Source organism: Patagioenas fasciata, chromosome 4 (assembly GCF_037038585.1).
Source record: "Patagioenas fasciata isolate bPatFas1 chromosome 4, bPatFas1.hap1, whole genome shotgun sequence".
NCBI lineage: Eukaryota > Metazoa > Chordata > Aves > Columbiformes > Columbidae > Patagioenas > Patagioenas fasciata.
Window position 1 is genome coordinate 25,051,444 of NC_092523.1, and position 18,532 is coordinate 25,069,975.

Consider the following 18,532-nt stretch of genomic DNA (forward strand, 5'->3'; position numbering starts at 1 on the left):
GCAGGCGGTAGCTGAAGGACAAGAGACTCTTGGCACTTATGAACCGTTGCCTACAGATTAAATACAGAAAAGGCAGAATGAGAATATGAAAGTGGTCATTACGAAACAAAACCACCTGGCTCTGTTAAGTCGATTTCAAAAGATGCTTTAGGGGACAGATACTCAGGCTACAGTTTCATCCCAGGTTCAGGAAATTCATAAGTGCAGCACAAATTTGCCTCATCTCCAGGCACTGCCCTTGTTTCCAGCACTAAGAGTATCAACCTTTTCTGTAAAACCTTAACCCTTCTTCCTTGAACAAACTGCTCAGGCATGCCTACTGCCCCAGCAGTGACAGCAAAGTTCATCAGTTGTACACTCGCAGTTTCCTTACAAGCACAAAGGTGACTTCATTTACAACTTAAACATCAAGACAGTCCTAGTATCGCTGCTGGACTATTCAGGTCAGCATTTCTCAACACATGACCTGTAAAAGAGAGGCATTCTCACTCATACAAGCAAGCCAATAATTACTGGGAAAATAAAGGTGAAAATCCTTATTTTAGCTTATAAAAATCGTAGTCTAATTACATTCTTATAGTAATTGCTAGGTGAACACTTGAGACAGTCTCACATGGGGGCATGGACTTCACAAAGTAAGAAACAGGAATCAATTCTACCATCAAGTAGATTGAACATATGTTGCAAAAAAAAAAACATTGTATAAAAGAACAAGACTATTCCAAGAACAGTTTTTCCTGTTTACATCAACACATTTTGTGTGTGTGTGTGCTATACCACAAAAAATATCCTAAGCATACACATTTGGGTTTCTTTTCAGGATTAGCTCTGAATTACAAACACAAGTCAAGACCACGTATTCTACTAGAGTTCTCCGGAAATCAAGCAGATGTATCAAAGAGAAAGCTAATCATGTGATTAATGGTACAGACAGGCATGACAACCAGGAGATTGCTTTTAATTATTTTAAATGCAAACACTTACACATGAAGCAGGGACCTATTATGCCAGGTAACACACAAGGACAAACTCCCCTAGCAACAAACAACTGCTAAATCCTGGGGGTTTTTAAGAACTATTCCACAACATTAAACCACATCTGGCTTTTATTTTATATACTGTTTGAGGAGTAGCACAATTAAGTTAAATAACTAATGTCTGCAGCCCACCTGTAACTGTTTGTTATTCCTCTTCCTCTTTCCTATCCTCACCCTTTCTCAACAGGGTTTCACCTGCTGATTACACAGCAACATGTGCAGTTCTTCCCTAAGTGAGCCCTATCAAAATTACCTAGGCTCTTTTCAACATCTGTTTAAATCAGATAATTTTAAAAGGCCCATCTGTAAAGCAGCAGTCTATTGCAGGAAAGGACAATAGTGACAAGCAGCACAGGCCAGATCCTCCAATGGCTTTCAAAGCAAAATACTTTATTCATCTTCATTTATTATTGCTGTACTGTTGAGTTCCTCATCAGTATAGAAAAATTCTCTACTTCCCTGTTTAGAAGGCAAAATTTTTAAGGCAGAGACAACCCCTTATTATGATGATCAAAAAAAAACCCAAACCTTCAAACATAGGCAGGGCATCTACAGGTTACAAATAACTCACAGTTGTTATGATAGATGTATGTTAAATGGGTGTTTGTTGTCTACTACACAGGATTTTCTATATGGAGCTAAAGGACTACGTCCTGTCCAGAAGTCATCAAATCTACATTCTTTGTACAAAATGACAATATTCTGAACATTCTTCAGTTTCAACGGCACCACATCTGTACTAGTATTTAAAACCACTCCTGTCCCAAAGAACTTGCAGTCCAGAGCAACAGCTATTGCTGCCCAAGTGAAAGTTGAGGGTGGAAAAAACAGCAGTTGTATGAAAATCAGTCATCGTATCAGGTTTTGATTATTTCAAATATGCATTGATCAGTACTCAACAGTCCCAACACTTGGTAGGACTGAGTCTTGTATTCACCTTTTGCTTAAAGATTTAAGAAGAATATCTTTAAGATAACCACCACTTCTCAAATAAAGCCAGCAAGACTATTCAAACTCAACCCCTGTAACTCCTTCCAAAAATAATAAATGCTATGTGTGACTAGCAAAGTGCATTTTTCTTTTTTCAATCTTCCTCTTTGTTTAAAAAACAAAACAGTTGCAACCTACACTTCAAAAACTGGTCAGTGCAGTAATTTAGATTTGTAATTTCTCAACAAACTAATTGATTTTAGATGTACTACAAACATGTACTTTAAACCACGATTGTTAGCGCTTTGCCTATATCCATGTGTCAAGGTTCCATGCTGTTGTAAAATATAAAGCTTAACAGAACCATTCCAGCTTTACACCTCTGACAAGTTTACATTTGGATTGTCCAATTATCAAACATAACTTCAAGAATTTGCTTCTGTCCCATTTTTCACTTGAAGTGAAAAAGGTTCTGGGATCCAAGACCTCAATGCAATAGCTGCCGCGTCTAATTGTAATTATACACTTCAGTGCCAAACTACATAGCCTTTGATACCCTTCTGTCCAGTATACCCCAAATAAAATTCCAAGTCAAATATGTATACTTATTAAAAATATCTTTAGAAAGAAGTTTTGGGAGCATTAAAATATAAGAGAAGGCTGAAGATATTTAAACTGAAGTAGATGATTTTTGTCTGCAAAACCAATTATAGCAACTTTTTACAAATTAAATACTCACACTTGCCATAGAAATTGCTGAGTGCCTACACTACGATTTCCTAAATTCTCTGCTTCTGAGATCTCATTTTCTACTTCCCTGTACTACCTACAGTGTTGTGACCATTAGAGTCACCTTACTCTGATATGCATGTAAATGCTCAGCAGAACATCCCTCTTGTGTTTCACCGCACTGAAGGCACAAGAAGCCAAAGTATCAGTGGGAGAAAAAAAATAGTAAGGGCTTAGCTGGAAAACACCACAGATGCACAACATCAAAGATCAGGCACACAACACTGAAGATATACAATTAAGTTTCAAGGAATATAAAGGGTAAACACTCAAGGTACTTAATATATTTACAGTGTGTTAATATTTCTCTGTATTTGTGTAATAAAAAACAGCTTGCATATGTGTGATTCATTGCAAGCTGCTAGTTCGCAGCAAAGACATGGAATTTTTCCACTGTACTACCAGAAGCATGCAAAAATTCAACCAAAATATTACAAGAAAACCCAATAAAAGTGCTTGTTATAGTCATGGAAGAGTATAATGCTTACAAGAATAGGTATCTCCACAGAACTATCAGGCAATGAGATGAAGGATATCATCTCAGTTCCTTCATTTAAAATAGATTTACTACACTTATCCAGGGTAACTTCTGAATTCAGCTACCAGAAAAAAGAGAATTCACTTCATATTGCTTCCCAAGGAAAGGGATTAAAAAGTAATGATTCTGGCATCCAAATGAAATGGCAAAGTTATTAATTTCATCTTAATTTATAATGTAGAGTAACAGCACATGGAGCTGTTGATGCCTCTGTTTAAGAAGCTCACATGTCCAGTCTGCTACATGCCTCAAGTTTCCTTATTAAAAGTGGTATTTTATGCCATTATATTTCCCACTAAAATCAATATGTGTTAGCAAACCAAACACTGGCAGTTCTATTAAAAAAAATCATACTGAAAAGAAACTCGTTTCCTTTTCTAAACTGATTAAAAATAGTCTGGGCTTTAAAAATATTGAAAACAGCCAAAAGAATCAATAGCTTTCACACAGAAGCCATTTTTTTTAAAGAAGGAACAAGCATTAAGTATATATTAAAATTATTTTTCCAGACAGTTTCCTCAAAATAAATCGACTATTAAAACGTTTGTACTCCAAACATATCAAGAGAACAGCCCAGTACTACAGCTAGCCAGCTGGTTGACCAGAGTATCTTTTAACACACCTCCAAAAAGTACTAAAAGATGACTATGTACTTGTAAAAATAAGTGCAACAACATGCCCATTATTAAAAACTTAAAATCTAACAGCAATTCTTACAGAGATTAAACTGTAATGCATTTGTTTCACGCCATGTCATGTCTGAAATACAGGCTGACAAAGTAATCCTACAGTAATCATTCTGCCTTCTGATAAATCAACCCTATTCATTTTTTATTCAAAGTTACCACATTTATTTCTCAATGTTGCTGTTATCCTAGATTTTGTGAGAAAATAAAAAAAGATCACGTCTTTCAGACTAAATTTTACTTCATCCACACCTCCAGTTTCCCTTTACTCCCCTATTTAGAGAGGCAACTCCAAACCAAAGTAGCCAGATACTAGTGTACATTTACTATGTTGGTACAACACTACTCTCACACCTAAGAGTTCGAGTACAACAGCACACTTACCATTACAGGACCCTTACGCTGTACTACAGACATTGCCAGACTTCACCAAATCTATGTCAATGGGGTTCGCTCCTAAATGCCTTTTACTCTGTCCTCTGCAACACTTGTCCCTGTTTCTTCATAGGATTTCTGCCAGAGCCTGTGCTCTCACTCCTCACATGCACTTCAAGTCAAACTCCCTTAAGCTTCAACTACACATTCCCAAATGACCTTTCATAAAACACTTCGGAAGAAAGCTGGTACACAAAGCCGTTGTTTATCACCTTCATGCATTTTTGCATAAGTATAGCAATTTCCAGCTGTATACACAATGTTAGTGTTGCCCAGGAAGTAAGCATGACCATGTTTTCATTTCCGTATGAAATGTTTTAGAATAAGACACACTTATTTACTAACAATCTGCTGTTCATTTGAACCGGTATTCAGATGCGGGGACTCCTTTTGACCACCAGCACTAGAACTTAACTGATTTTTTTCTGTTGTTTTTTTGTCTGTTTCTCCACACTCCTCAATATTCTCTATATTATAAGAGTCTATATTTGGCAAGCACATTCACAAGCTATTCTTGTCCTATCTTCTAAGCTCTCAAGGAACAGTTTTACAGTAATCTACAATCTTACTCAGTTTCTACCACTTTATTTTTTCTAGCTTTATAAATAATTCAGCCTACCACTAGAACAAGGCTTTTTTTCTTTTTTTTTTTTTTATAATTGTATTTTGCAATATTCAAGCGATCGAGGCAATTGCTACGCATGCATAATGACCTCTACATGATGCATATGAAAGATTAAGTATTCACTAGAAGTGAAGTCACAATTCCTGCCAAATAACCACCTGTGATGAAACCAGATGAAGTTCAACACATCATAATAACAGGTCATCATCTACAAACAGAGCTCAAGGTTCCATACTTCATTAAACAGTTAAACAAAGTGTCACTTTAATAAGTACAACAAACATTTGGATTTTTCCCCAGGCCACTAAGACTGGTCGATCAATTTAAAAAAAAAAAAGACTCTTTCCTCTTGTTACCTATAAGAATTACTTCACATTATCTTTGGCCATCAGTAAATGCTTATTTAAATTACATTTGTTTCAATAATAACAAAGTATTTCCTACAGAATTATAAAGAACAACTGAAGAAAGTTTCAAACTAAACTGAAAAATAGCTTAAGGCAATTAACTACCAAGCTTCTACCAACTACTTGGTGCCAAAAGGCCCTTTCAAACACGTTGCCACTGACAGAACACTTGAGAATGAGATTCTGAAGTCCAACAAGCATATTCTTTTCAGCTGTGTAACATTAAGAACAAGGACAAATGCCTACAAATTTTAGGATCTTTTCTATCTACTATTTGTGTATTCCTGTAATTGTATAATGTATTTATCTCAAGAAATAGCCATATCAATACCATTAAAACACAGTCAAATTGACAGCCCAATTAATCTGAAGAAATAATTTATACAAATTAAATATAAACAAAATTCAAGCATTAAATCTCAAGGTTATAAAGGCATTGTTTTAGTCATAGACTACTAAGTCAACCGTATGTGTACTTATACCTCTTTAGATAAGAGTATCCTTGAGCTGTAGTTTTCAGGAGTTTCACTAATAACCTTGGCCAGCGTTCCCAAGCAGCAAAACTTGATTACACCACCATGAATTGCATAATGAACCTAAATGTATACTGTTTATTCCCCAAGAATCTGATAATTTATCTACTCTGGGATCAATGCTATTAAAGATTCTTTTTAATTGGAAAAAAATAGTTGGCAAAACTGTCAAAGGAAACAAAGTTTTGAGTAAAAGGAAAAAAAAGATATAATAAATCGTTCGGGATAGTTTGGAAAATTAAGCTTATATGAATACATGACATAGTACAGCTAAATGCCAGATCAAATATCTAGGACAAGTAAAATAAGCACAATACCATTAAAACACACTCAGATTGACAGCCCAGATAGATAGAATTAACACAGGGAAAGGGGTGGAGGCAACAGAAAATGACTATCAGTATTTTGGTTTGGAGTCGGGAAGGAAACATGTTTGAGGAACAGCCGTGAAAACAATGAAATCAAATAAATGCATAAGATTCTTCAAACTGACAGAATTTGCCCTCTGTTTTCAGTTGAATGGTACATGGGGCTTGAGTTAAGATCTTGTTTTTAGCTAAACTCTACTGTTTCTAAAGGAGACTAAATCTAACCAAAACTCTGCTGAGAGCTTTGAAGTTAATCACCACCACAATTTCTTTCAGCAGGCTACAAAAAAGCGATCAAGAATTGCTAACTTCTCTCCCCAAGAGAGGAATATATTTCTTTGGCTTAACTCCCTTCCAGGAATCTATGGAAGACACTTATGCAAGGAAGTGTTAGCTCACGAAATGTTATGCCTATTTAAATCAACCTAAGCCACTATCGAACATCACCTCAGCTTTGCCCTGCTACTGACTTTACAGTACTTGAGGCTAAACTTCTGAAGCGCTTTTGGCTAGCTTGTTTAAGGAGAACACAATTTGTCTTTCTCAGTATTATATTTTATGGTCAAATTTAAGAGTATATCAGTCAAACAATCTATCCCATTTGTAACATAATCCACCCCATTACAGCTGAACATATAATGATGTTTCTTCCATTACCTGTTTCTGAAATATAAACAACAGGATCCCGCTTCAGAACTTTACCAAGCTTTGAAGTAACTTCTTTTTTCTCAGATGGCTTCTTGGACTTCTTTGCTGACTGCACCTCCTCTTCTGAATCTGTATTTTAACCACAACATAAATGTATGTTTCCTCCACATACATGCAGGCTTTAAGTCACACATCATGTAACAACAGTTAATATGTGTCCACACATATTCAACTGAGCGATAAAAAGATATATGGAAGGACAGAGCACAGCTTTGCTTTCCTCCATCAGCTAAAGCCTGGCCATTATTTATTCCACCATATACATAACTAAATGAGAATTTGGTCAGAACTCAGTCTAGACAGTGTTTTTTTGCTTACATAACAAGAAACATTCTGTTACTTATTCCAAGAATCGGTATGCTTGTATAAAAACCTTTCCAAAAAGGAATGCAACTGTCACCACATCCAATCCAAAAAAAACAACCACACACACACACAAAACCCACACCATCACAAACTTTTAATATAGATGAGTTTGCAAAAAGTCTAGACAATGTCAGCACTTTAAACACAGCAGCTGAGTTACATGCTACTTTTGTACTCTACCTTCTAAAGCAGAAATATTTCTACCTACTGCTATTCCTCACTGCTAAACAGGAACTTTTTATAGAATGGTTTATCTGAAGATTCAAACACATTTTTCTATATATAATAGCATTATTCTGGCAGATGTGTCTGTGATCATTTTTAGTTCTACAAGAGAAGCAATATCCTATTGTTAAGAAGGTTGCTTCTAAAAATTCAAGCTGAAGTCTTCAGTAGGAGTCAAAAATTGTAGAAACTTCTCCATCTTTTCTACAGTTTTACAACTATTCAAGATTCAGAATCCAATCAAAGAGGGATTAAACAACATAACAGCTCAGAAAGATTAAACTAGAAATTTCTAGTTCTTAAATTAAACTAACTTAACAGGCAAGGGTTCAGGTTGGGTTTTATCTATCTGGGAGGTGCTGCTTTTTGGGTTGTTGTTAAGATACAAGTGATATAAAAGGGGTTTCCCTTATTATAACATTCCAAATAATATTTTTTTAAATGTGATAGTAGTGCTTTAAATTATATTCTGTGTGTTCCATACTGTAAATTTACAACTATGGCATGAACAGTTACTAGATTTTTTTAATAGAGAAAGACACATATGGAAACACAAGTTACCTTTTTAAAACAATCTCCTGTATTATGTTCACGTGACAGACAGGAACATGAAATTAAAGCATATGATGAGCCTCTCCTGTACCCAGCATAGGATGTTATTTATCCTTAACAGAATAGGAAACCTAAAACTCTCCACAATTTATATACATCTTCATAACAACAACAAATAAAAGTTCTGGAGTTTTGATAGAATTTACTATCTGAACTTTTTTTTGTGGGTTTGGTTTTTGTTTTTAAACAGGCTTTATTAAAAGCTACTTTACAATGTGTATTACATGCATAGCACACACTGCACTCTTATTATTATCAAATATATTTAGCTATCCAGCAATACTGTGAAAAATGTTTTTAATTGCATTTTATAAAAAAAAATTAACTACAGCTTTCTTTCAGATGTGCCATGTACCTAATTGACCTTTAATACTGATGCAAAAGATACAAAGGAGCAATCAGAAACAACTGTGAATGCTACCTGAATCATATATTATTCTCCTTTTCTTGTTTGTCCGCTTTTGTTTGGAATCATCTTCACTGGGTGAATTATTCACCTAAGAGTAACAGTCCATTAGTGCAACCAGTAAAGAGGTCCTTCCAGCTTTTACTCAGTTACATATTCAAATATATGAATTTCAAATTAATTCTAACAGATTTTTTTCTAACCAATATTAAGTTTACAAAGAGTCTTGTGCTACTTACGAGGGGGAGGAAGGTACAGGGCAGAGGAAGTAAGAAGAAACTGTAGTAGCAAAGCTAAACATGCCTTCAGCAAACCAAAGATGATTAGGAATTAATATTCCAGTATAATGCAAATTAACAGAAAGCAAACAGATTTGAGTTCCTTCCAACTTTTAATCCAAAAAAATAAATTGCATGGTCCCACCAGAAACAGAGGTTGTACAGGCCAATAAGTCACTTGTATGGAATTCAGCTTTCACTTTTGGTTCCATTTTGGATATAGCATCGCTATAGCCACCAGAATTTGATATAACTTCAGAGTAAATTACAGACAATTGAAACATAAAAAAAGTATACGCAACAGTTGAAGATCATTGATTTCCTATTCAGCATCATGGCTGCCTGCAGCTTCTCCTCTCCCCCATTAAGCAGTGCAATTACTGTAAGAGTTTGCACGAATGGTCACAGTCAACAAACATGTTCTACCTAGCAGCAGCTAGCATTAAGCTGTCTCAAGGAATTTTATTTTTTAAAAAACATTTACAAGTTTTGGATATTCAGAAAAATCAAAACTGCATGGGTAGGAAGGTTCCTGGGCCTGCCTACCAACCAACCAACTGTGCATTTTTATAGTCATGCACATATATAGTCTAGCACGTAAATGCTTCTAAAAATATATTTCTAGATAAACATAACTCCATGTTTTGTAACCCACATTAATTCTAATCTGAAACCTGTTAACTCTTTCATATAATTAGAGAAATGAGGAGTAAAAATAACTGATCCTATAAGTTAATTGCTATATCTTTCAGTTCCTCTGAATGGTCTTTTATTTTCACATTTAGACAATGAAATTATATAGCCAAATTTTATTAAGTAACATCTTATTTCTTCATTGTCATGATTCATATTAAACAGTCCATTCTATTAGAAATCATTCTATTCTCTAAGTGATTTTAAAGCCCTCTTTAGCCACTCCTTTTTTTTATGCACCAGTTCAGATGATTAATATAAAAAGTCCTCTCAGACTATAACTCAACCCAATTTTAATCCGTCATTTTACAGAATTTCGTCTTTGCAACTGGTTTACATAGGTCATCATATCCAAGAAAGGCAGTGTTGTTTCCTCTACAGGTGTTTAAAAACAGAGGGCAGCTACATCCCAGACTTTCACCTTACTTAAAAGCATGTCATCTTTATATGTCTATATCTACTATGCATAAGCCTCAATCTTAATTAAATTAAAAATTAAATAAGCAGAGCTACTTAGAGAACTGTGGGCCATAGCTAAAATAACTTCAAATACATCAGATTGTGCCTACATTAGTACCTAACCATTATAACATCTACTTACCTCTCCTCTGTCCTACAATCCAAATATTTTGAAAATGAGCAATTTTCTTCAACACCTAAAAAGTTTTGCTGCTAGAAGTTCATATTAAGTAGTAGTTTATTCCCATACATACAAAAACAAGTGACATATAATGTTTCTTGAGTATATAAGAACTATGACTTTAAAAAACACTAGATATACAAGCAATCCTACAGAGAAACTAAGCACTTCACAAATAAGAAAAGCAAAACTAACCTTAGTCTCCTTTCCTTTTTTCTTCCCACTTGAGGGTTCTTCACCATTTTTAATTTTTTCACGCTTTTTCAAGGTCTCACATTCTTGTCGCTTTCCAGAAGGCACAACACCAAAGAATTTCCGGATATCCTAGTAAAAGGGAAAACAGATGTATAAGACTTTAAATACAGAAGTTTTACACTAAAAAAGAGCAATACGCTTAAATTACTTTCTCAGAAGCTCCTCTGTTATAGGATGTTGATCTAGAAATTCTGTTTACAATTGAGAAAACAAAGCTCAGCTAATTAAACATAGCTGCTCAGCCACCACAACATCTTTCCCTTGTCTTTGAATAACAAGAATCGAGTTTGTTTCTCCCTTAGTCAGACATCTTCACCAATACACACTTCAAAACAAACTTCCATTAGCAATGAAATACAGTGACTTAAGATGGATGCATATTAGAATTATTTTTTTTTCCAATTAATCATCACAAACCTAGCCCCAAGTATTTACGTGGCTAAAATTATCAACTAAACTATGAAGTAACATCCAATGCAGACAAATAAAAAAGCACCAAGAGCTAGAAGGCAGTCAAGTAGTAAGACATGCCGTATCTTCCACTTTCTCATAAGTTTAAGACAGCAACTCTCACCTAACTAAAATAATTAGCCAACAAGAAACAGATTAAAGTTTAAACAAAGAAAATACCTTAATACAAAGACCTCCAGAAGGTCTGTTTCTTAACCTTATTTTATTATCTGACCACAATACAACCATTAAAAGCTTTCTAAATACACAAAGTCAGCATCTGAAGCTTTGCTTTTAAAAAACGCACTATTGTAGACACAAAGTCAAACCCAGCTTCTGTTGAAAAAAATCTAGTACTTCAGTTTTATTAAAAAGAAATCAAGAAAACGTGTACCTTGTTGGTATCACTACCTTCAGGGGTTGCAGCCATTTTAGAGAAAGAAAGTACCTCATATGGCCTACATATATGGCAGGTAAAGGGTGTGGCTCAGGACTATATTCTACCCAGATGATAACTATTCCCCGTCATAGAGTTCAGCTGGGTAGCTTCTCATTATCACAGGGAACTACAAGTAAAGTAGTAAATTCTTCAGAAATCTCCAAAAAGTCTAACTGTTAAGAACGTGTGTTTCAGGCTCCTTTTCTCTTACCAGTCAGTTCTCTGGCAGTTTGGATTTGGATTATCAGAGCCTACAGGGCTTAAAATCAATGGAATATGTAATTTGAAAGCATAGACAAAGTATGTGATATGTATAGATTTAGTACATTTAGCTTAAAACAATTTTCTAGAATCAGAAATGTTGTTTCCTGTAAAAGTTTAGATTCTTTGTTTTACCTGCGCATAGTAATATGGATTCAGCAAACAGACAATGGTAGACTGAAAAACATTCTTCCTCAATGAGACTTCACACATTTCCCTCTACGGAATTTATGACTTTAGGCATAAATTTTCAGTACTGTTGTTTCACAGGTGCTCCCACAATATACATGCAGTACTACATAAGCTCAAATTTTGACTGCTGGTACCTATAGCTAACAGGTTTGAAGAAAGCATCTGTTTAAAAAGTCTCAAAGTAGATTCGTGGACCCAACCACTCTATCATTATTACTTACTTGATTTTAGGCTTAAGATAACATAGTCTCGTTAAATCTTTAATGTAGTAAAATAATTTAAACACTTAGTACACAACTGCAAAATAGAGTTGCTTTAAAGTTTTGTTTTCATTTTATAGCTGTTACATTCATGTTTAAAATACTTGGAGAATAATAAATTTTAGATCAATAGTAATGCTCTATCCATTCTAGTGTTCTAACTAAAAACTGTTAAATAGTAAGTGAGCTGCTCTGCAAACACTATATGCAATAATATTAGATTTTTCTAAAACTTACTTATACAAGGAAATACCATTTGTATCCTGGTTTATGAAATGCAGACTTGACAAAGAATATATATGAGATTGATCTGTCTGCCCCAGCTTCTTCCACTATTTTAACATCACGGTTCCTGAACTGTTAAGGCCTGAATTATAACATCTAAATGATTATTTTCTGCCTCATCACTTCTTATGAGATATCAAGTTAGCTCTTCATAAATACCTTTAATTCACAAAATGAATGCCATAGCTGTAAGCCCTGCTGCGTTTAATGTGCTATAAGGAGGACCTAAACTGCCACTTCAAACTTTTAAAAAATAGTATCACTTCATAAACACCTAAAATAAGTGGGTGACAGTCAACTGCTACTGTCTTTTATAATGCAGGTAAGGATTTCATTAGATTAATAGGTCAAATGAGAATAAACAATTGTTTTTGGTTTTCATTGAAAGCAGCATCTTCTACCCATATATTAAGAAAGGACTATCCATACAAATACTACTTTTTCTTTGAAAATACTACGGTGATACAGCAGCTACATATTCCAAAATTGCCTCCTTGTGTTAGCACAATTCGTTCTATTCTCTTGGCACAAACTGCACTTCAGCCCTCAAGAAATGGCAGCTTTTTCCTTTTATTGTTACGGTTGTGTTATGGAGTTTTTCAGAAAATATTGTCAATATTAAAGCACACAAGCCATCTAGAGGTTTCTGAATACAGGTTTGTATTTAGGTAGTACATTTTAATTTCCTTTAGTGACCGTCTACTTGCAAGTGACTAAACTACAGAGCCCTAAACTACAAAGGAAAACTGACATCCATGTACAATCTTCTTCAATCCTCAGACTTATAAATCCTCTTTCAGCCATCCTGCTCTTCCGAAGAAACGGTAACCTTGTTAGCCACTGCTGGACTCCAACAGATGGTGAATTCAGAATTGCTTGGGAGAAAAGTACATGACAGTACAATAATAAAGTTATCTTTCAGTGAAGCTTTTATCCAAGAATCATGAGACAGATTTTTCTTATCGTTTATTAAGAGATGTCAGATAAATCCTTAATTGATTACATAACTAAACACAGAAACAAAGTGATAGAAGCATCTATCAGACTGATTCCCATTCTGCAAGTGTGAAGACTATTTGTAAAGTCTTATATAAGCTTAGATCCCAGATAGGAATGCTTCCCTCTGTTCTGGGTTTATCTATTTGTTGTTCAGCCTGGAGAAGAGAAGGTTCCAGGGAGACCTTATTGAGGCCTTTCAGTACTTAAAAGGGGCCTGTAAGAAAGATGGGGACAGACATTTTCAGCAGGGTCTGCTGTGATAGGACAAAGGGTGATGGTTTTAAACTCAAGGAGGGGAGGTTCAAGCTAGACATGAGGAAGAAATTTTTTTACAATGAGGGTGGTTAAATGTTGGCCCAGGTTGCCCAGAGAGGTGGTAGATGCCCCATCCCTGGAGACATTCAAGGCCAGGCTGGATGGGGCTCTGAGCAACCTGATCTACTTAAAGATGTCCCTGCTCAGTGCAGGGGGTTGGACTAGATGACCTTCAAAGGTTCCTTCCAACCCAAACTATTCTACGATTCTATGATACTGATCACTTTATTGCAATATAATGCAACGGATATATGAGTTCACTAGGCTGAAAAACTGCATATGTTTAGCTTTTATCTGTGCTCATTAAAATGAGGAAAGGCATGTAGCCATGTAACTGCAAGTTTCCTTCCATGACATTTCCCAAAAAAAAAACCCACAGGAGTCATCAGCCTTGTGTATTGCTTTTCATTGAAGAGGGTTTTTTTTCCCTAATACCCTTCACAGGAAGGGTTGTTGGGCCTTGGAACAGGCTGCCCAGGGAAGAGGTGAGTCACCATCCCTGGAGGGATTTAAAAGACATGTAGATGAGGTTCTTAAGGATATGGTTTAGAGGTGGACTTGACAGTGTTAGGTTAACTCACCAGCATGACTGTCCCAGGTGATTCCCTTGCCCAGAAGGCTATAATTGAAGAGGCAAGGCTATATCAGTGTGAGTCCCCACGGGTGCTTCACCAGCAGCAACAAGAAAATGTAACTTTGAGTAGTTCCACCTAAGTAAGAGGTAGAACTAAGTAAGAATTTCTGATTGCTCTCACTAAATTATGGAGTAATTGATGCATAGCATCTGAACAACCTAAAAAACTGTGTTCTTGCTGAGCTCTTTTAGTAACTGTATGATCTCAGTAATAGCTGTGCCATCTAGTTCTTGCCAGTTTTGACTACTGCTTCAAATCCTCCATCTGATGCAATAATAGAAGACCATAGCAATCATGTTAGGTTGCAAGTTTTGTCTTGAAAGATGTGTATCTGTCTGTTTTACTCAGGAGAAATAACATGAATAGAAACTGAAACCTTTATGTTAGGTAGTGCAAAGACTGGATTCTCAGAGTTTGTCAGGGTGGCTTTTAAGACTTCAGTAAATAGTCAGCTCAAAAAACTTAGTTTTAAGATTCATAAACACTCCATACTGTTTTTTTCCTGCTTTCAGAAGCATCCTAAACCAAAGATCAACTACTCCAACACTTTCATAACAGAACCAGCTCAACCTAACCACAATCGTTGTTAGAAGACCAGTAAGGCAGAGTATTTTCCAAATACGTAATTCATTTTCCACCTCAAAATACAATAAAAGACAGAAAACTGAATTTCACCAGCCTAGCTCAATGGCTGCAAAAGAAAGCAATGCACCTTATTTCAAGTATTCTGAAGTGTGTCCACGTGGGCCTTGCATCAAAAGAATATTTATTTACAGTCTGCCTATTTCAGTGTAAGTTTTATGCAAACATCAGTTCCGACATATGGTGTGTCCACAAAAATCGCACTAACTGAAATCATATTTCTAGTATCACTTCAGTGAATCCAGTAGCACTTGCCTGGATAACTATACTTAATGTTTACTAATAGTGGAACTGCAGCACAGGTATTATACAGTACTTTTGAGCAGTATCACAGTTTTAAGTATGCATCAGCCAGTGCTACAGCTCTGGCCACATGAATGTCTCTCTCATCTAGAGACAGCTCAAGCAGCCCCTGCTCCCAGTCATTTATTCCCTCAGTTGTACCAGTATAGTTCTCTGTTTGGAACTGGGTCAGGCCACTAATCTGGGTAAGAAAAATAAAACCTTTCCAAGACAAACCAGTTCATCATGTAACTCTACACACATCTTCACAACTGAGAAGATGCTACAGAACCAACCTGACAGGGGCTATTTATGTTTGGCACTACATGAAAAAAAGTCTGTTTGCAAGGGTATATTAAACTCCAATATGCTTGTGCTGTCATTGCACACACAGAACAGGCAATCCAGTTACTAACTGTCTTCACAGCTGCAGCAGTGATGGCTGCACAGATACTTCAGCACTGAAAAGGAATGGGCTAAGGCAATTCATCCTCTCCTCAAAATGATGGCTGTCTTTCTCCCTTCTAGGAAGGTGCCAGCCATTGGGAGATGTGTGGCTTTCAGAAGACATGTAGAGGGATAAAGCCTTTGTCCCAGGAAGACGGGAAAGGAGGAACCTAAGTGTCTTTGAACAGCATTTGCAGTCATGCCAGTAAAACATCTGCAGAGAGACTCCATCTGCATAGAAGCAAGTTTACCTGAGCCAGATGTGAAGAGAAGGTACCACATTGAAATGTCTACATCAGCGAGCGGTGCTTTGGAAAGCACACACACATATGTATGTTTACCAACTCTTTACATCCTACTGAGGGCTGCATCCTTCAGCATTTATAAGCAAGTATCTACTTCTACGTTGTAAAGTTTTTTTTCCCCATTTGAATTGTTTTTCTGCAAATATTGCACACCATCCAACTGGGCAGCAGAAAAGGCGCTAACGTATGCTCATACTGAAATTACAGAAGAGTTAAAAGTCCGGCAGAGTGCTTTTAGGCAGGTTAGCTCGACAGCCTTCCCGCCAACCGGACAAGCTCGTGGGTCGCGCCTAATTCAGCCCCCGGTTTCGGGGAGGCAAGCTGGAGAGGCACAGATGCTTCCCGCGCGGGGCAAGAGCACAACCGTGGGCACTTCCGCGGGCAGGGGATTATTTTGCTGGCACGCGTGGGCAGCTGGGCCTCAGCCCCTCGGGGCGGAGCGGCGGGAAGGGTGCGAGCAGGGCCGCGGCAGAGCGGGCGGGCTGGCGGCCTCTGCTCCGCCACAGCGCGGGCCCTCCGCACCTGGGCCGCCCTCTGGGAAGGGGACCCCGGCTGGGCTCCAACGGCCGCGGGGCTGCAGTCACGCTCTGGGAAGGACACCATCGGGCCCTGCCGCCGCCGGGACGCGGCAACTGCGCAACGCTCCCTTCCCTCCTCCCCCACCCGGGGGAGAACAGCGGAGGAGGAGGCCGGCGGCCCTCCGGTGCGGCGCGCTCACCATGCTGCCCGCGGCGGTTTATCTCGCTAGTGGGACGGCTCCGGCTCCCGCTCCATGCCGCCCGTCCGCCCCCCGCCGCCTTCGCGCCAACTCCCGCAGCCCGGCGCGCGGCGTTGTCGTCACAGTCGCGACGGGCGGGGCGATGGGGGGAGCCGCGGCCGCTGGGCCCGCCCGGCCGTTGGAGGAGGCCTCACGCCGCTGTCCGGCCGGCCTTGTCCCCCTTCTCCCCTCTCGTGCTTCCTGTGCAGGCGGCAGCGGCGGTTTAACCGCTTTTAACCGCTCCGCTGAACCTCAGCAGGTCCTGGCCTGTTGGTAAAGCGTGTAGCAGCTCGCGTCAGAACGGTGCGCTCCCACCTGCTGCAGCTCCACGGGGTGGGTGTGTCCTGATAGAGGAGCAGGACTGACACTCTGTGTTAACAAACAAGTGAGCACTGCTAGGCCTCCATGAGAGTGACCGTTTTTCAGTGCAAACAAAGTATCCCCAACACGTGGACAGCTAGTACCGCCACAGGGCAGTCACTGCCAGTCAGGGCTGAATCAGCACAGCACATGCAGTCGTTTTCCTGCCATAAACATGTGTTGGCCCGTTCCTGGGAAACATCAGACTTGGAATCCTGAGCAGAGTGTTCTGCATGTGCTCAGGGGAGCTCACAGACCACACCTGAGGGGTTCCAGGGACACTGCGGAGTTACACTGACTTCACTCAATGGCCTTTTAATTTCTAATGAAATCTTGTATGTTTTCTTTCGTTTTCCCTCTGTTTGTTGAACACTGAGGGAATAAACTTGGGCAAATCAAATAATAGCAGTTGCCCTTCTCAGTAATTACTTGTCTGATGTTTAGATTCTGCCAACCTACTGAATGTGTAATTATTACTAGTCTTGGAGAAGAATGGAGGGGACAAACAGAATGTGTAACATCAAAAATATTGCCATTGATTTAGAAAACCACTCATCAAAAAAAAAGTGCAGAGTACAAGCTCAATTTGCACTTGTTTCATAGTGCAGTTTCCAGTGCTACCATTTGTATACCTTCTGTATTCACTTAATTTTCTTTCTCTCTTTTTTCTTCTTTCTTTTTTCCTTTTCCTAGAACAAGAGACTGTCTACTTGGTGGCATGGTCAAACTCCAGCAAAGATAATTACACAGACATGAAAGTCAGATCTTTCTGTCCAGTCTGAGACAACATTAATGATACCAATTACCATTCCTGTTTAATTCTTTACATTGGACTTTAAGTAATCATAATACCCTATTTGTATAGAAGTTGCTGCTGTTCTTTTATGAACACACATACTCGACTGCACTAATGTTTTCAACGTTAGCGCAGCTTGTGAATTTGGATTTCTGCATAAGAAACACAAGACAGAGCAAGCATGTAAACGCAGACCCACAACACAGCCTGTGCTTTTCAGCCTGTTTTGCAAGTTGCAAATCTTGCAAAATAGGCGCTCAACTATAATAGCTATGCAAACAAAACTGGTATCACTTTAGGGAAACATCTTCAGTGCTATGTTTGTATTTATGTGTTTAATTCTCATTATGTAATTTTTAAAGCTGTGCATATTCCTGATACCAGAACTAAAGAGCAGTTAAAATGGATGACATTGTAAGAGACAGACAAACTGTTTAAATAATACTAAAAGAATTATTGCAGGTGATTATCTGTATTTGTAGTTGATAAAGCAATCTAGAATAACATCCAGCAGAGTAGTATCTGCTTGTGGGCTTTTGACATGTTCATGTTTCTTGGAAGGCAGGAGTTTAACCC

The 18,532-nt window shown here is 37.9% G+C and overlaps 1 protein-coding gene across 2 annotated transcripts in view; it reads right to left on the reverse strand.

Moving 5' to 3' along the window:
* RFC1 (replication factor C subunit 1) overlaps positions 1 to 16,891 on the reverse strand; it is a 40,293-nt gene extending 23,402 nt beyond the window's left edge. Inside the window, exons 1-4 of one of the 2 annotated variants that reach the window (XM_065837485.2) lie at positions 16,762 to 16,891; positions 10,472 to 10,600; positions 8,681 to 8,756; positions 7,006 to 7,125 (exon numbers count right to left, since the gene is read on the reverse strand). In XM_065837485.2, coding sequence (XP_065693557.1) covers positions 7,006 to 7,125; positions 8,681 to 8,756; positions 10,472 to 10,600; positions 16,762 to 16,764 — 328 coding nt within the window. In that variant the 5' untranslated portion in view covers positions 16,765 to 16,891. Of the gene's footprint in view, positions 1 to 7,005; positions 7,126 to 8,680; positions 8,757 to 10,471; positions 10,601 to 14,313; positions 14,389 to 16,761 lie in introns of those variants that run through there. The other variant, XM_071807395.1, reaches the window with a different exon arrangement.
* Positions 16,892 to 18,532: the final 1,641 nt, after the last annotated feature.